Source organism: Hyperoodon ampullatus (assembly GCF_949752795.1).
Source record: "Hyperoodon ampullatus genome assembly, chromosome: 16".
Classification (NCBI taxonomy): domain Eukaryota; kingdom Metazoa; phylum Chordata; class Mammalia; order Artiodactyla; family Ziphiidae; genus Hyperoodon; species Hyperoodon ampullatus.
This window is the reverse complement of record NC_136929.1, coordinates 63,341,075-63,364,497: the sequence shown is the minus strand read 5'-3', so window position 1 is coordinate 63,364,497 and position 23,423 is coordinate 63,341,075. Positions and strand designations below refer to the sequence as shown.

General features: G+C 44.5%; 1 protein-coding gene across 1 annotated transcript in view; it reads right to left on the bottom strand.

Annotated features, from left to right (window-relative positions):
* Positions 1 to 21,824, bottom strand: part of FOXO1 (forkhead box O1) — a gene marked incomplete at its 5' end in the record, with an annotated part of 88,687 nt that extends 66,863 nt beyond the window's left edge. Inside the window, one exon of the mRNA XM_079721709.1 lies at positions 21,171 to 21,824. Within this exon, the coding sequence (XP_079577835.1) occupies positions 21,171 to 21,824 (654 nt within the window). The remainder of the gene's footprint in view (positions 1 to 21,170) is intronic.
* Between the last annotated feature and the right edge of the window lie 1,599 nt (positions 21,825 to 23,423).

Sequence of the window (23,423 nt, the reverse complement as noted above, 5' to 3'; positions counted from 1 at the left end):
TTAAAAAGAAAAAAAGAAATTACCATGGTCAGTTTTGTTTTTACTCAGCTTCATAATTTGCTTGTCAGACACCAGTGAAATTTTTGTTAATCAGGTTTATAATCCTTAAACAAATACCCTGTTAAGACTATAATGAAAATATTTTTACAACAATCCTGGCAGAGAATTTGTGTGTAAGAAATGTATAAGATGTCATGTCTGGGCAATTCCTTGGACTAGATTTCTCACCTCTAACCACTGCCCTCTACAACTGGGCAGGGCTGGTCCCTTCTGCAGGAAGGGCCTCTGGCGGTCAGGAACACCCTGATGAGTGTGATGGCTTCACCGAGTTCTTCGCCTTCCACTGGGGGCCCACCCTGCCGAGTCTCAGGGGCTTGAGAGTGGCCCTGGCCTCTGGGATGTGCTGCAGTCTAGCTAGGGGACCCAATACATGCATTTCACAGTCCCACAGTAGCACATGTCTGTGGAAAAAGCTGTGGGGTCAGTTATACCTCTGCCACAACAAATTACACAATCTTGGGCAAGTTCTTCTAACTCTAGGGGTCTCCTGAGGATAATACTTACCTTGAAAGGTTGCTGTGAGAACCAAATAACATCTCACAAGCCAAGTACAGTCCCTGCCACCAGGTACAAGCTGAATAAATGACAGTGATTATAAACTGTGACATTTCTTGAACGATGACTGTGCCAGGCACTGTTGTTTAAGCACTTCACACATATTAACTCATACAGTTCTCAAAACAACCCTCAGTCATTATTACCCTGATTTATAGATGAGAAAAATTTATAGATGAGGCAAAGAGGTTATTAATTTCGCTCACCAGTCAGGAAGTCTGGATTCAAAAATCAGACAGCAAGATTCCCAATTCGACAGTCATCAGCCCTTCTAGCAGTGGCGGGTATATGCAACGGCTACTGATCCTAGTGTAAAAGCTTACAACAGGTCTACATGGGGATTTCACCCTTGACCCAGGTGTTCCTATCTGTCACATTTTAACCAACTCAAAAAATGTCAGTCTCATCTTTCTTGCCTTCTATATATACTCTGTTCTATGCTAAAGTAATAATAGCTGCCATTTATAAAAAAACACTTCCTACATCCCAAACACTGCCCTGGAATATTTCATATTTTACTGAATTCTCACAACAACTTATAAGAGAGTTACTATTTACACTTTTCAGATGAGAAAACTAAAGCACAGTGAGGCCCAAGTAACAAAGTTGCTAAGTGCTAAGGGCAGGAGTCAACCCAAGCATGTGACTAGCAAACCCGAGTTCTCACCACTTTAGAATATGGACTTCCTCAGCAACAATTACCTTTATAAGAATAACTGTCACATCTATAGTTCAGATAACCAACTACAGAATTTCAGAAAAATTGTATGTTTAATCTGTAAATTAACTACAGATGAGAATAAAATGTTTGAAGCACCACACTTCAGGATCACTTCAAGTTGCAATACACATTTTTACCAACAGTCTATTTAAGAGTGACATGGCTGCCCACTTTGTGTCTATTTTTTTAATTCTTGGAATTTCTTTTTCTGCCAGCATAGTTCAGCGGCAGAGAAGACTGGAATACTGTGGAGGATTCCATTCCTTCCTAAATTTAGGAACAGCATGGACTGGTTTAGGTTAGGTTAGTACAATGACAGTGAACCAGATAATTTAAGGACCCAGTAATTTAAAAAGCTGCTCTAGAAAAACACGTCAAGCCAGATGAGAACCTCTGGCATCACCATCATCTAACTTACAGAGGAATATTAAAGTGACGCATGAAAATGTAATATGAAAGAATAAAAGAAATTGTTTTTCTGTCCTCATCAAAAAAATGTAATGTATTATTTTCTAAATGTCTGTTTCATATCCATTTATGTGGGAGGAACTATACTCAGGTGTTTCCAGGGACCAGGAAAGAGAAGGAAAGAATTCTGCCCTAAAGAGCTTGCAGCCCATGGAGAGACAGAAAGCAAGAGACAAATCCATGAGAAAGCGTACCCATCACAGGAATCAAAGGAAAGAGAGAGATCCCATTCAACTGGGAGGGAATCAGGAAAAGCTTCCTAAAGGAGGTGGGCAAAAGAGGCAGCGGGGGAGGAGGAAGGGAGCCCTGCAGAAGGAGTGGGGCACGACCAATGCCCACCCTATAAGCGTGCGAGGACCAGCCTTTGCCATCACACACCCCGGGGGACCTAGGATCTCAGAAGGCAGCAACTGTCCTAAGAAAACCCATGCCCTCTTATGACAGTAACGAGAAGAATTGAAGCAAACTTCATATTCACACCAGGCAGAGGGCAGAAGAAGTTCTGAAGTCACTTAGTAAACAATAAATAACAAAATTCTAGTGCAGGAAAAAGAATAATAGAGGGTAATTTTGCATAGAGCACGGCTTCTCAACCTCAGCAGTACTAACATCTGAGGCCCAACCACGCTTTGTCGGAGGGCTGTCCTGGGCTTGGCTGGGCGTTCAGCAGCAGTCCTGGTCTTTCCCCTCTAGGTGCTAGGAGCAACCCTACCCCCACCCCCAATTCTGACAAGCAAACATCTTTCCCAAATTGCCAAATGTCCCCTGGGGGACAAAATCCCTCCCCGTTGAGAACCACTGGCCTAGTCTTTTGTAGGGAATGTAGAAATACAGGCATACCTCGGAGATGTTGTGGGCTCCATTCCAGACCACCGCGATAAAGCACATACGCAATAAAGTGAGTCGCACACATTTTTTGGTTTCCCAGTGCATATAAAAGTTATCTTTACACTATGCTGTAGTCTATTAAGTGTGTAATCGAATTATGTCTAAAAAAAACATACGTACCTTCATTAAAAAATGTTAACCATCATCTGAGCCTTCAGTGAGTTGTAATCTTTTTGCAATAGTAACATCAGAGATCACTGATCACAGATCACCGTAACAAATATAATAATGAAAACATTTGAAATATTGCAAGAATTACCAAAATTACAAAGAGACACAAAGGGAGCAAATGCTGTTGGAAAAATGGCATCAATAGACTTGCTCCACGCATGGTTCCCACAAACCTTCAATTAAAAAAAAAAAAGCAATATCTGCAAAACACAATAAAACGAAGTGCAATAAAATGAGGTATGTCTGGAGAATTTTTTCCTTTCTCTCTTCTATCTGAAAAATCTCTCCAGATAAAATGGATTGAGGACACAGGAGACAATCACCTTTGTCTTCTTATGTGGCAACCCCAATCTCTTAGCCCTCACAAAAACCCCAGGATGTATTATTCTCACTTTACAGATGAGGAAACCTATACTTAATGTTAACTTGTCCAAAGTTCTGCTAAGTTCAACAAGCTTGAATGGATTGGTGACAATACTCCAGGTTCTAAACACTACTCCTCCAAAAAGGAGCCCTTTTACTTAGGTAAGCAGAAATTCCATTATCTAAATAAAATAAATATTAATCACCTTCTACAAAACCCCACGCTAAATAAAATGGCACAAATCCTGTCCATCTATTAGGAACTACCTATTCAGGAAAAATCTAACATGCCGCCACTTCACACAAGAAACATACACAAAACTAGTTGGAAGAAATAATCACTGTAGGTTGACGTGATTTTTAAAGGCTGTATGGGAAAGGTAGGGAGGAGGAACACTTTGGAAGCAGGACCCAAAGCCAAGCAGTATTTATCTCTGAAGCCCGGGCTATCATTTCCTCCAAACCACAATACTCTCGCCAAGCAACTTTCAAAGCAAAATCAAAAGACTTTCTCTCAACAAGGGGAATCCGGGATTATACAGACCGATGAACTATCTAGTAAGGTCCCATCTGTGCAACGGAAACACGGCCAAATGGTAAAGAAGACTGACCAGCACTTAGTAAAGTTTGGGTAACAGCTTAGCTAAGAATTTCACCTCATCTTTGTCCCTTAAATGAGGGCTTAGTAGCCTTCCTGAAGCGTAAGTTCACCCCAAACAAGGTCTTTTCTGTCCAAATGGGTCAGGATTTGTTCTTTCTATTTGTCAACCCCAGAGCATCAACAGGCCAAGTCCATCTCCCTGTGACAGGAAGTATTTCCTCCTCCTAAGCAGTGTGTGGACATGGTGGCAGAGCCCACAGAACACTCTAGCACCCACTCGTCCATCTGGTGAGGAAAACATGGGGCAAAAGCTCCTTTTTGCCACACTGTGAGCCACGACTGGGTCACTGGGTCACTTCTCCCTACCTCTCATTAATCATCACCATAGATGCACTCCTTCCTCTCCTCAGAGGACAAGAAAATTCACTACCCCAAAGGCTCACTATACCAATGTACTTTTTCATCTTTAGGAGTCTAGTTAACTAACTGGACAAGTCAGCAAAATTTCTGTCTTCGGATTGTCGGTATGTGCATTAATTGTTTAGATTCTGTTAATTAACTGATTATCTACCTGTTAATTTTACCTTCATATTTCCAACTTTAAGTCCTAATTTTTCCTCCAAGATTCCAAAGATAATCATTCTCTCTGATGTAGCAAAGTGAAGTGGTTAAGAGTCTGAGATCTACAATAAAAACCCACTGGCTTCTTGGTTCCATCACTTACTGTGTGACACTGGGCTGTTTAACTTTATGCCTCAGTTTCCTTGTCTAAGAAATGGGGATAGTAATGATAGCTATCTTATATGTTTATGCAATCACTTGCTTGAATCCAATATTCTCTCTCTCAAGGGAGGAGGAGGGATGGAAAACCCCAAACTGCATTTTCATTTCAAAAAACTTAATACTTCTAATACAAGTGTTTGTTGCTTAAAATATAAAAAGGACACAGGGAGATCAGCTCGGTGCTTTGTGATCACCTAGAGGGGTGGGATAGGGAGGGTGGGAGGGAGATGCATGATGGAGGGGATATGGGGATATATATATATGTATAGCTGATTCACTTTGTTATAAAGCAGAAACTAACACACCATTGTAAAGCAATTATACTCCAATAAAGATGTTTTAAAAAATGTAAAAAGGCAAAATATAAAGAAAAAATAAATTACCCATATTTATACAATCCAAATACAACCCACCAGCTATTTTCCCATACTATCAGAAGTTCTTCCAAAACACAAAACAAGTCTCCAGAGCACCCTCATCAAACTTGCTACAGAAGAACTAGGAAAGTTTAGGAAAGAAAGACCTAGTTAGGTGTTTTAGCTTTCTTTGGTTCTATTCTGTTTTTTACCTAAACGTACTTTATATAATCAAGAAGCCCAGAAAAAAAAATGAAAGCCCCAGACTCTCAGCTACTCTGAATTTTAAGCCCAAGTATCTTGGCTAAAACTAAAATGTACGACGCGGCCTAATTACATAGCTCCCTACTCTGAGGGCCTCAACCTGCTCTACAGGCACTCCCCAGTGGTATCATTAACCCCATCTTACAGATAAAGAAGCTAAGACAGCAGTGATGTGACTTGTCTAAATATGAATTATCAGGTTACCAATCTAGAAACAAAATCCAGGACTCCTAATATTCACTGAAAAATCACAGATCTGGGCTAGGCTCATGAGGGCATTAGAAAAAGCAAATGCTAGAGGGAATTCTTATAGCTCTGAAATGACCCCAACATCGATTCTCAAACACCCTGGTGATCTAAGGGCATCCTCCCAGGCGTGTGAGAAAATATATCTAACCATGGATCTAATCATGTTTTGTAGACACTGGCACTGGCTAGCCAATTATTCCTAACAATCTGTGATTAAAACAGGACTAGTGTTCCTCTCCCACCTTGGCTGACCCCAAGTGGAGCCAGGTAAGCAAAGTTTCCATTCGGATTGACAAGGAGTGGGAACTCTGCTGCCTTGAACAGAAAAGGAAAAGTTACTGGGAGGACCAATGAGAAGGCAGTGATAAGGGAGAGCATCAAATCCAATGGACCCAGAGAAGCACTCATGATGTAAAAAGATCTGTACATGATGGATGTACCAGGTCACACATACAGTATTGGCTCAGGAGCTTCCTAAGTGGTTTACAGGAACTTAGCATCCTTAGTATTGCAGATCCCAACCCCATAAAGCCTCATTTGACTGGGTCAAATCTCTGTAATCAATAGATAAAATGTCTATCTATGGAATTACTCACCCAAAACACAGGGGCGGCATTCTCTCTCCTCATTAAAGCACAAAAACCATACAACCCTGAGATTTTAATTGCTTTTACTAATGCAGAGACTTCTCCACCTATGGCTTCATATTCTCTAGGCCAGAAATTAAAATTTAAAACTTCAGAATGTGAAATCAACCAACACCACCCATCTCAATATTAGTAATTTCCACATTTAACACAGATGGAGCAGGAAGGTTGCAGACTTCACTAATCCAGACTATGGCTAAAGACAAAGTTTAAGATTCACCACTGAAAAGCTCGAAGACGACACACTTTGGCTCAATAAGAAGAGCTGATGACAATATACACCTAGCATAACACCGATATGGCTATGATTACTCACATCTTGCACCTTGGTGTGGTTCTCTCTTCCCAAAAGTCAAATATAGGTTCACTACACATCACTGAATAGGATGGATTTGGTGGTGCAGATTCAGTGGAAATTTACATCTATACATTTGGACTATCCAACATCCAAAAAGCTGTTTCCTTCCTTTCAAAACCCTGCCTACTTACCAGTACAAACTGAAGTTAGTTTAAAAAAAAAAACAAAAAACTTTCAAGACAGGCAAACACATACTAACAGATATTTCGCTTAAAAGGCTAAAATACACTGAGTTGTTCCATTCAGCTTCTTCCCCTCAGTTACTCTCCTCCTCGAGGATTTTCTCTTTATACGCCTTGCTTAATGTGGGACTTGTAGCTTGTTCACCTGAATCACAGGACCACCATCCTAACCAAACACCGACGAGAATCCACAGGCCTCTTGGCCCTGTTCTTTTACCTCTGTTCTATGCCAAAGGGTGACACAGCATCCAAAAGCTAGCACAGGTTTTCTCAAGCCACCCTACCAGAAGCATGCTGTCCCTGGACAAGGGCACTACCAGCCCCGCCATGTACTTCACTGGTCATTCCCCATCCACAGACAACTGGGTTTGGGGTTCTGTGTTTCGACAACGTACAGAAATCTTAAGTCCCTGGAAGGGTTTATTAAGGAGTTAGGACTGGTAAGCTGGGAAAAGGATAATTATGGGAATTGGCTTCAGGTACTTGAAGGGGAAATACATTAAGCTAATTCAATGTAGCTCCAAAATCCAGAAGCAAGCGGGGGGCAGGGAGGAAGGGAATTACACGTGAATACATAGGCTCGATATAGAAATAAACTTTTCAGCAGCGTGCGAGGTAGTGATTCTCAGAATCTCCAAGTGGCCAAGCAGAGGCTCCTACACCAAGCAGTTTTAAAATTTGTTCAACTAAAAACTTCATGATTCCTCATACCTTCTCTTACACACAGTTCAGTAAATTTTAAAGGCCTCGAGCCAAAACCCAAGAACTAGGAGATAAATGGGAATGCCAACAACTTAAGATAACTTCTATACAGACAACTTGTTAGACAGAAATCTCCTTGTAAATACTTCTTAATGGGATCAGATCTATTAATAATTTAATGACCATTTCCAATGGCAGTGGAAAATACAATCGGGTAGCTGTAATGAAGTAAAACACACCAGTAACCAGCAACAACCTTTAAAGAAAGATCTCACCTAATTTACATCAATAAGTTGGAGAAACGTATTCAAAACAAATAAATGAGGGGGCTGAAAATGAGAAGGAAAGCAAAGAGGAGATGAAAAAGTAGGGAGCGGGGGTAGGAGATAATCAAAAAGAAGTGCCCTTTTAATACAGGCATTTGGATGTGTGCCCTCAAAAGCTCAGAAGGCTGCACGGGCATTCTTCATTTACTGGATAATTGAGAACAGAACAGATAGACTCCCCCTACAATGTACACTGCTAACTAACCTACCCCGGATATTAACCTTAGATGGGAAATGAGAAAATTAACACAAAAGCAAGCCTATTAATGGGTTATTGGGAGGCAGGGGACACAGATGATGATTTTCTGTTTAAAGCACTTAAAGCAAAAGGTGACTTTTGCAACTTTTAAAAGGAAAACATCGTAAAACTCTGGCTTCAACTTTTCTCTTCACTTCACCAAATTTTAGATACTAAAACTTCATGACAATTCAAAGGGGATAATTTTTGACGGCGGTTTTGACTACATTCAGGAAACAGAATCACACATGTAAACTTTTAGTCAGTAGCAGCAAAACACTCCCCCCTCAGAGAGAGGTGCAAATATGTTCCCCCTTTGCAGTTTTCTTTGCAGTTGATGGCATACTTAGGACTGGTAAAGACATCACAAAAACATAAGAATTTTAGTCCTTTTTACCAAGTGTACTTAAATGAAAAATAGTTCAAAGACCCTAAAATGTCAAACCAGTGAGAAATTTAAATCCAGATCAGAGAAAATAAAACTAGGGATGAGTATAGCATTTTCCGAGTATTCTGCATTAACTCCTTTCATAGGCTCAGACTCCTAATAAAAAGCATGCCAAGTGAACCACGCCCAGCAGAAAAAATTAATACCCTCTTTGTGCGTTCCAATTCTACTTTTTTCCTGTCTTCCTCCACTTCTGTTGAAAAAGCCAAAACGCGTATTCCCCACACTATCACAGGAAACAAAGCAAGGGAATTCCATCTAAATTGAAGGATGTCAAATTCCCAAGCACAGTCAAGCAGGATGGCAAAGGTCATGCCTCATATTTGGCCAAACAAAAATACTACTAATATAATTACAGCCAGAATGAGTAACTATAAATCCAGAAGCTATAACCTGATGAAAGACAGAAGGGACATTAAATTCAAACGTTTTTAAGCCTAGAGGGGTGTGCTGTCCTAGTGACATTCAAGTTCATCTGCACAGTAAATGTGGTCTAACAAGTCATTACGCTCTTATTGGTGGGCCGTGAGGTGGTGATGTGCCATTGTGCAGGTCTGCAGAAAGCTGGCTGCTACCTTGTTTCAGGCCTGTGTAACAAGACAGCAGCCCAGGGGAGCAAGGATAGCTCACCAGGAGAGGTGAGCTTTTGTGCAAAAGGCAGGTGGTGGACTTGAATGCTTGCTTAATAAAATTCAATGTCATTTTTTAAAGTGAGTCCCTGAAACAGTTTCAGCAAGCCACCCAGAAACGAGCTTAATGGGGCACGTGATTAAAGGGAGGGGGGTGTCTCCATTTCCAATCCCAGGGGTGTATTCATACAGTTAAGGATCACAAAGAATTTAGTCATGAAAGGAATCCCTCTGAAATGTTTTAAGTTTTCATGTTATCCTCTGACTTCATTAATTCTTCCTTCCAGGACTCTTTTAAGAGAGTTATTTGAAACACAAATGGAGGTGGGGAGTGTAAATGAGGCTTAATTGCAGGCCCTGAGTTGTCAATCGCAGTGGAATGGATCTCAGCTCAGGACTTCCAGGATTGAACGTGTTTTCCCTTTCCTCTTCTTGGCTTTTATATATAAATACAGGCGGAAATAATGGTTAGTCTAAGAACATAGCCATCAACAGCTTGTCTTTGAGTAAAATGTCTCCATAGTTTCATCACAAAAGAAATTAAGCAGGAATTCCTTCTAGGAATACATTCAGCATGCGATATAACCCAAGATCATTTACATTATTCAACGGGAGCACACAGCACAATAACCAGTATTTTAAATTTTTTTCTTAGAAATACAATTTATAAGGCATGCAATCGAAAGGTAAATTCTGAAACTGACTGACTTCAAACATGCACCCTCCCATTGTTCGTGGAGAAAAAACACTCAGCGTAAATATGGGTTGTATCAGTATCAATATTCTCTCCATTTTATTCTCTATCCACCCTTTAGCTCAAAATAAAGCAGTCACACTAAGGAATGCAATGGCACAAACTTTAATATTCAAGCTACTCACTAAATGGCTTGTAACAACTAGGCTGAACAGATTACTTTAAGGATATTTACTTCTGAGTTAGACACCACAGTGAGAAATTCAGGCTAAAAAGATCATGAAGAAGGGCAGTCTCTGAAAGCATCTCTGAAAGGCTGGTGACAGACAGTGGCGGGGGGGGCACTAGTCCTCCAACACAAGGACCCGCCTAAACACTGAAGTGTGGGGAGAGTAATTCTTGAAGCTTTTGACAATCATTCTTACAAAATTTTAATGTGACTTCTGCTTTTTAAAAATATGTTCTCAGTATAATTATCAAAGGCGTCAAAATGGCATTTCAAGAAACATAAAGCACCTTAAGGAAGCACCTCAGAAATACTGGAATATAATAATACAGGACTATTACAGAGCAATGTGGTCACAGCTGGGGAAGTATCCACTACAGAAGCAAAAAAGAGGATGTAAATCGCATCAAAACATGCCTAATTATAGGAATTTTTAACCCTAAAAAATTTCTTTAGCATTACTTTTTAAATTATCCCACGTATTTCAGAAGATAACAAAAACAGCAATAAAAACCATTATGGTGACCTCTTCTAAAATGTAAAGCCATCAAATACTGTGTTTAAAATCAGTATTAGATCACAATCTGAAAGGCTGCACGTTAATGTATACAGTAAATATAAATCCAGGCCCTACATAAGTAATTCTATTTCATGAATTCTAAAAGGGTCAAGAAACCCTCTGGGCACACAGGTAACAGAAGAGAGTGAGCATATAGGAGGAATCTTTCACATTCAATGTATGCAAATGTCATAATGGGCCACTAAAGAGAAAGTTAAATTCCAAAAGGCTGAAGGAGAGAGACCAATACAGTCACACAGATTACAAAAAGGTCTCTCAGTAGGATGGTCCACAGGAAGCTTTCACATTCATTGCATGTAAATTTCATGATGGCATGCATATCTACCCATCCAGAGAAAATACGTTTACATTCAAATTTAGAGAGATGCAACCAAACCAGTGAGGTACCAGGTACACAAACAACCTCCGTTGATATTTACAAGTTCAACAAGTTCCCCTCTGCAACTACCTCCCCTCCGACCCCTTCAGAGCTGGCCCTGCAGAACAGACAGGTGATGTAACGCCTGCCTTAAGGTAGCTGGGTTTCTCCAGTATTCAAATCACAGTTTGGCGGGCTGAAACTTGACAAGGAACACTCACTGGTGTGACAAATTGATGATTCCGCAAATTAAGCATCACAGAATAAAGAAGCTACATCTCCAATGCACCTATCTTGATGCAACCCTTCACTTAACAAGTGAAAAAGTTCATGTCAAAATAGCAGTCCAGTAAAATACACTGCCTCAAGAATCTGCCAAAATAAGAGCCTCTAGCTAAACCATATGCAAACCATTTCCTTTGACCTAGCTTCCAAGCAACCAAACTGTCTGAGGTATGATATATTTACTTATATAGACCATTTCCAGATATTTATGTGGTTATTTTGTTTTCAAGCTTTGAAGGATACACAATATTTACAAGTCTAGGAATTATGTAACTCAATCATAATTTATCTCTCCAAATTGGACTTGAAATTCAAATGCATTTCTTTTCAGACAGACCCTTTTCACTCTTACCCTCAAACACCACTGCAAAGATACCGTCCCCACCCCCAATTCTGTGTGCAGGCATTTTCAACTCGGACAAGATGGGTCTCCCCTCAAGCCACCTGCATGGTGGGCTTCTGAGACATGATACTAGTGGAGGAAAAGCACTAATTTTCTAACTAAAATAGAAAAACTGATTTGGGGGTGGGGGGCAGTGCTAGAAGGTGCTAAGTGCCTCCAGACCTTCCCACAAAACCCAAACTGGTTCTCCTCTCCCTCCTTCCTTCACTAGGCCTCTCTCTTGGCTTGAGTCCAAATAAGACTGAGGGGGCTAATCATGCTCTTTGAGACTTTTTTACTGCAGGTACAAAACGCAACCACTGAGGTCCCCTCCCCCTTCCTGAAGCCAGGTTCCTTTAGCTACTTTCAAAGTTTTAACTCAGCAAACCAGGCCCCTCACTAGCAGTGCAAAGGCAGCTGTGTAACAACTTCGGGATCATGGCTGTAAACAGAAAAACATTTTTTCTCAACCCTGATTCTTAGCAAATCTCTAATATAACAAAAGGAGAGATTCACAAAACCATGACCCATTTTCTAGATTTGGGAGGAATGGCAACTGAGAAATATCTGTTTGACTTAAACAGAGGAAAAACAAATGGACACAGGTCACTGGCTCTTCCCACCCTCTCTCTCGTTACAGTTTTGCTTTTAATCAGGTGAGCTGGGCAGCATCTCCAGAGCTGTTAAGGTCATGGAGTTTAGTATTAGGATCAGCTCTGTAACTTAAGCCACACAAAGAATGACACTGTAATTAACACAAATATCATCTAGGGGGAAAATTAATCAAGGCAGAAAAAGACTTTCTTTTTAGGTCAAAGATCTACACAGAGATTTTCAGAACCAAGTCACAATCAAACAAGGTGGCAGCCTTGGGATTTCCATGCGTGTGGCTAGCAGGGGTGTACATAAGAGGGGCAGGGCTTGTTGCAGGTAAGAGCACAGCCCAGGTCACAGGTGCACAGTATAGACCAGTGGGCCACATGCTTCAGAGGTGACATTCTCTTCTCAAAAGACGGTAGTGCCACCCACGATCACTAAGAGTTAAAGAACTCATATGACTTAGTGTCAGCAGGAATGGGGCTACCTCGGAAGAAATGACCTATCCTCCCACACATCTCTACACTGCTTCTGACTTCCTCCCAGAGGGAGGTAAAACCCCTCACGTTGAAGAATGAAGATGTTTTACATCTCTCTCTACTTATGGAATGAAAAGACCAAAGGCACAGCCTGCAATTTTGACCCTCACTCAATCTACAAACATTAATAGCGGGAAAAAATTAGATTGGCCAGTGCCATATTGTTTCCTACCTGCGTTTGACTAGTTTACCCTGACATCATTAGCAGTCACGCAACTGTGATGGCCTGGCATGCTTTGAAAGCCGTTTCATCCATGTGGAAGGTAACTTACTCATTTAACAAAACCTCACAGTGGTGAGTTTTGCAGTCTATTTTTGCTTCACTGTCCCCCTCCCCACAGCAGGGTATCTTTTGAATAAAGTGCTATCTGCTACTATTTTACTATTTACACTAGTAAAATAGCTTCCTACATTTCTTCAACACCCGTCATTTCTAAAATGGCTAATAAGTTTTAATAAATCTGTATTTCTGCCTTTTGATGTGCCACAGTAGAGTTTTTGTTTAAACCTTTTAGTTCACCGAAAGCTAATCCGACTCATTCCAAGTATTCTGAATACATGCAGTTATGTCTATCTGCTTGGCATCAATTGTGGGTTTAGCCTATCCAAATTTAACCTCCTCTGGATCTGTTAAAACATCTCATTATAACCTTCTTCATCCTGTACTTGGGTTAGTGGGTAAAGATATAATACAATGAGAAAGCTATCAAGGATATCTAATATTTAGCTAATACAACATGAGAACTGACATTTAAATTGTAAAGCATCTTTTCAAGTCAATATAACTTTCACTCATAATTGCCCTAAGTATATCTAAAGGTTGCTAACTTCAACTTCAAGATTTCTCACTTAAAAAAAAAACAGTAAGAATTGCGATCAATAGTGATCCTTCTTTGTTTGAATCACTCTGCCCCCGGGACACCGGGCGTGAAAGTTGATTTTAAGGAACAGACCAAGCAAAAATCTAAACATTTTATAAATGTCTACTAGTCGCATTGTCAATTACATAATCTGTTCCCTGCATTACCACATTCTGTGTATCAGTTTTAAATCAAATGCAGCACATTGTCTTTACACTGCATTCCATGCTCTATATTTTACACATGAACACGTTTCTGAGAAACTGCATTTAAAAAACTAAAAATATAATCCTATTTTCATAATTTCTTATATTACAAAAACAAACATACAATCTCATAGAAAAACTTGGTCTATAACACAATTTTATTTTCATAATGTATATAAAGTCCAAGTTCAGTCTGACAATAGAAACTCTCCTTCCTACACTTTTCAAACCTTCTGTGTGTTGCATACATCCATCACTCAGAGAAACTGTTTCCCCTATTTTCATGCCTTTATGAATGTCATTCCATCATTCCAAAAATAAATTTTAAAAACTAAGGGTATTGATGGGAAGATGGATGTGCCAATGCATAAATATATGATAAAGCAAGTATAATAAAATGGCAGAAGTAGAAACTAAGTGGTAGGTATATGGGTGTTCAGGTGAGAATTCTTCCAACTCTGCTGAACGTTTGAAATATTTTATAATGAAATCCTGGGAGAATAACATCCCATTTTCAAGGCCCACCTAAATGGCCAACCCAGAACTCCATTTTTCTCGAAGGCACTTAACCATGCTACCATGTATCATAGTTACTATGTGTCACATCTAATCTCCCTACAGGATCCACACTTGAATCATTTTTCTATCATTCAAATGCATCCAATACTACTTATACACAATAATCATTCAACAAATGGGAAGGAAATACTTTGACTATAGACTGAAAATAATCACTGTTCTTTAGTAATACTACTAATAAAATTATCCTCAAGTATTACAGAATGTGATCTTTTTTACTGAAGTATAATTGATGTACAATATCATGTAAGTTATAACCTACAGGCATACAATACAGTGATTCACAATTTTTAAAGGTTATACTCCATTTATAGTTATTATAAAATATTGGCTATATTCCCTATGTCAGAATGTAAGCATCTTGAACACAGAGGAAGCTGAAACATAAAAGATCCATGTTTCAAGAAAACATTTTTTCCACCCATGTATTTACAATAAAACTGATCTGCCAAAAACATGCAGATGTTAAAGTTAAATTAAAATACGCAGGGCTTGGGCTTCCCTGGTGGCGCAGTGGTTGAGAGTCCGCCTGCCGATGCAGGGGACACTGGTTCGTGCCCCGGTGTGCCCCGGGTCCGGGAAGATCCCACATGCCGCGGAGCGGCTGGGCCCGTGAGCCATGGCCTCTGAGCCTGCGCGTCCGGAGCCTGTGCTCCACAACAGGAGAGGCCACAACAGTGAGAGGCCCGCGTACCGCAAAAAAAAAAAAAAAAAAAAGTACGCAGCAGCAGGAATTAAGAGGTTACCGGGCATTCACTCAGAGAATCGAAAATGCCTTCAGACACAAGCCAAGGTTGAAAGTTGATGGAACTTACTTGAACCTTGCAGACTAAGGAAAATTTGTGGAAGCTCCAGTAGACGCACAGGATGCTCCAAGTCCTGGGGATAGGATGGACTGGGACTGATATAAGAGTTAACCCGGGAAGTGGTTAGAAGCTGGGAAGTGAAAGTCTCAAGAGACCCTGAGAAAGAAGAGCTAACAGACTTGGGGACACTAACACCATGAGAAGAAAGTGCTGAAGAGGACATCCAGGAGTGAAAATGAGGGAAAGGGCTAAAGACCATTAACCAAATCAGGGAACTCAAGATGGGAACCTCATCTGAGAGGAACAGGAAATATAGTATGCTTGGGTTTAGACATGTCGAATTGGAGGTGAAAGTGGGACATTTATGGCCTTAAGTTAATTGGAGACTTGGACAATAAAGGGGTAAGTTATCTAGGAAAGAATCAAAATAAGTCTACACCTAGTCCTAGGCATACTTACAATTGAGCATAGAAGGAAAAATGAACCAACTGGAGGAGAAGCCAGAATGCGGGCAAGGATCAGGACAGTACAATGTAACTGAGCCCAAGGTAAGAAAGGATTTCTACAGAGAGGTCAAGGGAGAACTGAGAAAAGAGAAGAACTTAGACCATAAAGAGTGCAGCTTCGGCAGTCATCAGAAACCCAGACATGGGGGCTACAGAAGCTCATCACGCAGCTCTGTTATTTTTTTTTTTTCTATAAGGTATATGGCCTGAAAAAAAGGACACAAGTTGAATGTATGTCCTTATTTAAGTAATGCTTTAAGGTGAAAATTCACTAAATAAACTGAAAAACGCTGCAGATCTAGCTTTTCAATGTTACGTGGCCCAATATCAAAACTAGCTTGCTTTTCTTTTCTTTTCTTTTGGTTATATCAAAGCTGTATGAGGACGGATAAAAGAGCCAGGGGGGAAGGGGTAAGGAAGGCAAGATTCATTATTTGCACTGCTTAACCCACAAGTCAATAAACCATAGGCAGACTGGGTGGAGTAAACTGGGATGCCAGTGAAAAAAAAGTTCTCCTTAAAGGTTGAACCAGGGCCTCCCTGGTGGCGCAGTGGTTGAGAGTCCGCCTGCCGATGCAGGGGATACGGGTTCGTGCCCCGGTCTGGGAGGATCCCATATGCCGCGGAGCGGCTGGGCCCGTGAGCCATGGCTGCTGAGCCTGCGCATCCGGAGCCTGTGCTCCGCAACGGGAGAGGCCACAACAGTGAGAGGCCCGCATACCACAAAAAAAAAAAAAAAAAAAAAAAAGGTTGAACCATATGAAATCAATAATGTTCAAATATTCATTGGCATGTTTCTTATGCTCTATAGAAGACCCCAATAAAAAAAAAAGTAGTAATACTCTGCAAAGAAGTTCTGTGCCACTGACTTGAGTGTTGTTGGTCCTTATCAGGAATTAGCGAAAAGGGGGACTCCTCCTACACCTTACTGTGCATTGTATGTATACACTGTACGTTCGCATACAGCGTATCCGTTGGAATACAAGCCTTTACCCCTCAGACACCAAAATAAGCACTTTCAAGTTCATCTGGTCTTCTCTGGTTCACAACTGAGGAACAACTGCATCAACTTCAGAATTTTGTGTGCACCAAGAAAAGGTGGTCATCTGACCCAAGGCGCGGGGGCAAGTCTCTGCAACTTGTTACTATGAAGGCCAAGGCAAGTCCTGAGGTGCAGAGAAGCAGGGCTGAACCCACTCTGCTCATTCCATGCAGAGCACAACTGCAAACTCCTTTGCTCTCTCGCATCACCATGGGGTTTACACTGCCTTTCTGAGAGGATTCCAGGAAGCCCCAAAGTGATGGCACACAAAGACAAAAAAACCGGCAGTCAATTCCCATGATGCCAGGGTACTGGGTAGTTTCCAAGGGCAGAGCGTTCCAGAAAAATGCAAATAGTTAGGGCTTCCCAAAGAAATTCCAGGCCAATACCGACAGATGTTCTCTTAGGAAGCCACACAGAATTACAGTTTAGAAGCTTGGATGAAGAGGTTACAGCGAAAGGGCAAGCAAAAAGTTGGCACCCTATTAGGGATTCTAACCAACCACTCAGTATTCGCTCCTCCCTCCCCATTTCATACATCCACTTAGAAGACCCCTGTGCAGCTCATGATAGCTGGCGATATTTGTGTCCATTGCCAACGTCATGGCCTTTCAGTAGTGGGCGGGAAGGGAGTGTCTCAACAAACTTTAATCTTTTTTGAAGTTTACATGAGAATTAAAAATGCCTTCTTTCCAGTATTCAAACGTCTGCCACTTTAAAAAAAGAAAAACAAAGCTGAGTATCATTCAAAAATAGAAGCCACCCCTCCTGCCACATCTCCCCAAGGATGTGCCACAAGACCGAAAGTAAAATAAAAATAAAGTTCTTATGAGGAGCAATTAAGGTATTCATATTTGACAACGATTTGGGAATTTCTGAACAAAATATCTCAGGCATGAGACATGGTCACATCAGTCCCACATAACTTTCAGCCTTAGAGCATACTTCGCTGTATTATGCCCTTTCCCAATTCTCTTTCCTCATGCTCCTTTCCCCAAATACATATATTGACATTTTCACCCAACTGTAAAAAAGGTTTTCTGTAAGGTGATTTCAGTAATCCTCACCCGGACTCTGTCAAACGTGACAGTGCAGCAAGAAAGCAGCCATCATCCCTGCCATGGAACCTCTGTGGCTAAATTACTCACCTGCAGGTTGCAAACCCTAATAATAGAATAGATATGAATTTTTAAATACGAGGAAATGCACTCTCAGTTCACAGACCAAATTAAAGAAACCTTATTCCAAAATAAAGAATATCTGTGATATCTCATAATAAAACAATTTAAAATTTTAACAAGTGTTAAGTCTTACTGTTGAAGCATTCTTTTAATCTACATTGTGTTCCAAATAATTTCAAAGCACAAAACAAGAGTCAACTCAAAACAACTATTAAAAAAAACAAAAACACAAAACACAGAGCCAGAGCTCACAATATTACTTCCCAAGCTCTAGAAAGCTTTCTATACGGGGGGGGAAAAATAACAGGTCACGGAAATGAAGTTTCACTATGTATAAGTACTGTACATGGTTTAAAAGATCCCGGGATTTCCAAAAGTCTCACCTTCCACTTTGTGTGTAACCTTATGACAGTTCTAACCAACTGTAAAGCAGATTTAACATACCATTCCTACAAGTACAAAATGCATACTCCACAAATACTACCAGTGTTGAAGGAACTAAAAGGTTTTGAACTTTTTAACAGCTTTCCAACTATTTTGTCCCATGCAAATGACTTACAAATTCTCAGGCAGGCCCCAGGAAGTAAAGCACAAGAAACTATATTTACTTAAAGATTCAGTCTAATTCCCTGTAGTAAATCACAGGAAATAATTTAGTTCCAAAGCAGCCTCTCCTCAGTCCTCAAACAGTTAAGTTTTGGTCGATTTGCATTTTAGAACTGAATTTTTTTTAAGCTAAAAGTCATAGTAAAATTTCTCCTTTTTATGAATGTTTAAAACAAGCAAGTTTTTCAGATCTGAGAGTGAAACTTCGTTTTAACAAGTAACTCATTTTTATGAAAACTCCAACCAGAAGACTAGCTATGAGTTAGAAACACTTCAGGTTGTTTCTTTTCTTCTTAAAATACCCTTTTACTCAAAGTGAAAATGCGCTTGCTGTAATCTGACTTGCACCAACTGACTCTGATTGCACCTGAAACATTTCCTCACTTGAGAATGGCAGCCTGCTCTCTCCCAAAGCTCCACTAGGTTTCCACTGGGAGCTGCTACCTGGCCTCCAATTCTGGACAGATAATTCTCACTAACATTTAATAGATCTTCTAGCTCTGACCAGTAATTTTTTTAAAAAAAATTACAATTGCATTTGGGGAAAAAATTAGAACAGGTAAAGAACCTAATAAAAATGGCCGGCAGGGGGGGAGGATTTGGCCTTAGAATCTATCTTTATAAAAAGCACTAAAGCTTAAACGTTTAAGTTATATTCCTACAATAGTTTAAGAATACCTTGACTTAAGGCCATTTGAGAGGCAAAACTAAAAATAATCCCCAAACTCTGCCTTTCCCTATCTTTAAAGAAAGCCACTCCAGCAAGCTGAAGCAGGCTGTATCCATTTCCAAGGACATGAGAAAAGGTGTAAGTACACACTGTACTTTGAATGCCCAACAACAACAAAAAAGTGTTTTTTTTTAACAGCAAATGCTTTGTAACAGCTCAAGTAGGATTGATAAATAAACAAGTCAGTCAAGTACTTAAATTCAAATGTTAAAGTAAAATTGGATTTGGCAGGCAACCCCGATTTTCTGACTTAAAAGAGTATATACCTAGCTTAAAGTAAGGAGGCACTTTACCTTTTTGAAGCACTTGGTAAAATTGCATGTAATGCCTAGTAATGAGGTTATAAGTGATGCCTTTACTCTAAAATACACTTTGGAAAAAAATAAGATCCTGACTCCTTCTCCAGGAACTTTAATACGATGTGATTAACTTAACCGTTTTTATACACATTAACCACAAAGATGACAGTGTATGTAAAACCACCTTGGTGTAACAAGTGCGCAGCAAAGGAAAATCTGGATTATGCTGTACAGTCCAGATGAGGGGTAAGGAAGGAGTTTAGCTCAACTAGAGAACCTTCGCATCGATCCTTCCACCTGTGACAGTGAGAAACTGGCAGCTTCTGGCAGCCGCAGTGCGAACGCACGGCCCGTAAGCCTCCGCACCCCCAGCCCCGAGCCTGACCTCCCGAGGGCCCCAGGGCCTTCTCCACCTCGGGGTAGGGACGTGCCTGCCCACACAGAGTCTCTCCTCGGGTCTGTCTCTCTCTCTCAGAAAGGCAGAAAGGGCGAGGCACCTCCTCTACAGGCCTCCATGCAGGCAGGAGTTCCCTAGATTCGAACCTCCACTCCAACTCCCCCAAAACACTAGTGTCAAAGCACCCCGCCTTGCCCCTCGGATCCGTACCTCCGTGCTCGATGGCACCGAGGTGGCAAAGCAAGAGAATATACACGCCCCCGGCCCTGGTCATCCGGGGGGGGGTCCTCTCCTCGCCTAATTAAAGACCTTGAACCTTGGGCGAGGCCAAGTTTGGGGGTACCTCCCGGCGCAGATAAGAACTGGCCGCGCGGCGCCGCGGCAGGGCCCGGAGGCACGCAAGGCCAGGGCGCGCTGGCCCTTTAAAGGCACTCGCTTCCTGCGCCCGCTGCCCCTCCCTCGCCGTCGCCAGCTCCCGCCCCCGCCGAGGGTCACACTTGAACTTTAGCTCGCCCCGCGCGGCCGGGCGCCGGCGCTCCGCAGGCGGTGGCCGTCCCTTCGCACGTGTCGGAGGCGCTACCTCGGGATGGGCGCTCCCGGCCCCCCGCACTCGAGGCCACTTCGAATAAAATCAAAACAAAACAAAATGCACACCGGCCTCCAAAATCTGCGCGGCCATCCCCGACGGGCCTCCCGGCTCGCGCCCTGCCTGTCCCCTCCACCTGCAGCCCCGTCCCCCGGCGGCAAGGCTCCGAGGCCCCTCGCCGCGCTCTCCCCAGCCCAGCGCGGCGGAAACGGCTCCGCGGGGCGTCCCGGGGCTAGGAGGACGCGCGCCGCGGGGGCGAAGGAGAGCCGCCCTCACCCCCGAGGTCCTGGAAGAAAAGCAGCAGCTGCACGAGTCCGCGCGGGCCGTGGCGGAGCAGCTCCCAGTGAAACCCCCTTTCCTTCCACTGGCGAACTTTTCTGCCCGCTCAGAGGTCCACTTCTTGGCGTACTTTTTTCACTCCCTTAGGTCTCAACGAGCCCCTTCCCCGTCCCGCTCCAACTCTCACTAGAGCGCGCGCAGAGACACTTATTCCGGTCCCCCGACGGGTCCGGGGCAAGCCCACGACCCACCCCTGGCGCTTCTCGCCCGCTCCCTTCACGCACTGACCGCGTGCTCTGCACTTTCAGGCCAAGCAAACTTGCCCAGCCGCCCCCTCATCTGCCCCACCGCGACCTCAGGAGGAGGCAGGCAGGCTGCCCGAGCCCCCCTCCCGCTCCGGCCGTTAGCCCCGAGGCCACTCACCTTCCAGCCAGCCGAGCTGTTGCTGTCGCCCTTATCCTTGAAGTAGGGCACGCTCTTGACCATCCACTCATAAATCTGCGACAACGTGAGCCGCTTCTCGGCCGAGCTCTCGATGGCCTTAGTGATGAGGTCGGCGTAGGACAGGTTGCCCCAGGCGTTGCGGCGGGACGAGCTGCTCTTGCGCGGCTGCCCCGCTAGCGGTCCGGCGGCGGCGGCGGCGGGGGGCACGGGCGGGTGCTGCGACAGCGGCCCGGGCGGCGGGGGCTGCGGCGGCGCCGGGTGCAGGCAGCCCGCCTCCGGGCCCTGGAAGTCCCCGCACAGCCCCCCGGTGGCGGCAGCTGCGGCCGCCGCCGCCGCCACCGCGGCTGCCGCCGCCGCCGCCGCCACGGAGCCGGGCGCCTGCTGGAAGTCCCCGCTCTCCTCCAGCAGGCTCAGGTTGCTCATGAAGTCGGCGCTGACAGCGGCCGCCGAGGCCGAGGGCAGGCCCGCGGCGGCGTCGGGGTTCGCGGCCGCGCCGCCCGACGGCGCCGGGCTGGAGGTGGCCGAGTTGGACTGGCTAAACTCCGGCCTGGGTAGCGGCCAGGTGCACGAGCGCGGCCGGGGCAGCGGCTCGAAGTCCGGGTCGATCTCCACCACCTGGGGCGCTTCGGCCATGGTGACCCCCGCCCCTCCCCCAGCCGCGGGACTGCCAAGAAGTGAGAGAGCGCAGCACCGGGGGCCGAGGGGAGACAGCGAGAAGAGCCGGTCCGAGATTTGCCGGGGCCGGGGGCGGGGGGCGGGCGGGGGTTGATGTCGGTGCCGCGAGCGGACGGAAACCCGGAGGAAGGCGCGGCGGCAGAGTGGAAGCGCGAGCCCAGAACTTAACTTCACAGGTCCATCAACATCTAGGCTCCTCCGGGTCCGCTGCACGGACGGGACGGCAGGCCAGAGTCGCCGGGCCCCGGCAGCGCCGGCGTCGCGCTCCTGCTGACACGGCCCGCGGAACGAAGGACGGACGGACGCCGCGGACCGTTCACTCTCCCGGGCTGCGCGACCGTGGCGCTGCTGCCTGTTGAATGTGGCGGAGACGGCGGCAGCTGCAGCAACTACGCTGCCGCCCGACTTACTGGATCTGCCGCCGTCCCCCGCCCGCGGCGGCGCGCGCGCCGGCCCGCCCCTGACTGACAGCCCGAGCGGCCAATGAGCGTGCGGCGGCTCCGCCCAGGCAGCCAGTGGACGCCGGCCTGGGCGGGGCCCGGTTTTCCACCGGGAGGCCGCAGTGGGTTGGTGGGGGGTAGTGGGGTGTTTTTCTCTCCCTCACACACACACACACACGCACACTCTCGCTCTCTCACTCTGTTTTTTTTAAGCTCTCTGTTATTATTTTCTGGTAATTCTCGAGTGTTTCTGTGAGTCTCTCGTCCTCTCAGTGTTTTGACTGCTATGAGGAAAACCAACGTGGAGGCGACGGCGACACTTTGTTTACTACTGAGGAGCAGAGAGTACTCGGGAAGCCCGAGTGGAATGAGTCGCTCGCTTCGCCTCGACCTCCGCTCGGGGCCCAAAGCCGGGCCGGGCGGGGGCCAGGGACGCTCAGCGCTCCGGGGGCGCTGGGTGGGCGGGCGGGCGGGCGGAGGCGGCCTCGCTGCATTCTGCTCAATCGCCCCCTCTCGACTCTGCCTACGATTTCTTTGCAGAGAAACGTGGGGAAGTCGGTGGGTTTTGTTTTTGTTTTGTTTTGTTTTCCTTTCCCTGCGACGTGTCGAGTCCTCCGGCCCCCCGCGCGAGCCGCACACGCCCCCCGGGGCAGGGGCTCTGACAGTCAAGTCCGCGCGGAGGACGCAGTCGCTGCAGCTTCCGCGCCGGGAACCCACCGGTCCGCACCCGCGGGTTGAGGCTCTGCGGTTGGTGTAGACGGGGGCCAGTTGTCCAGCCCAGCAGCCACCAGCCGGGTTCATTCCATTCTTGACTTAACTAGAAATGAGAGAAGGGGACTTGGCGCGGGCCGAAGATGGTCCTACCTCACACGCGCCCTCGGGCCCAAAGGCATTCTCATCCTCGTGCCTTCTTCCCTTGGGCGGGAATCTCAGACTCTGTCCACTGAGTCAGTCCGCGGCGACGGGGAAGGGGTCAGAGGGGAGCATTTGGTGAGAGCCTTGTCACTTTAGTACTCACCCTAGTTCAGTTTAACTGTTTGCTTGCCATTTCTTTGCTATTTAGAATGGAGGTGCTGAGGTGTCGAGAAGTGAACATGGAAGAGGGGAGAGGACCAAA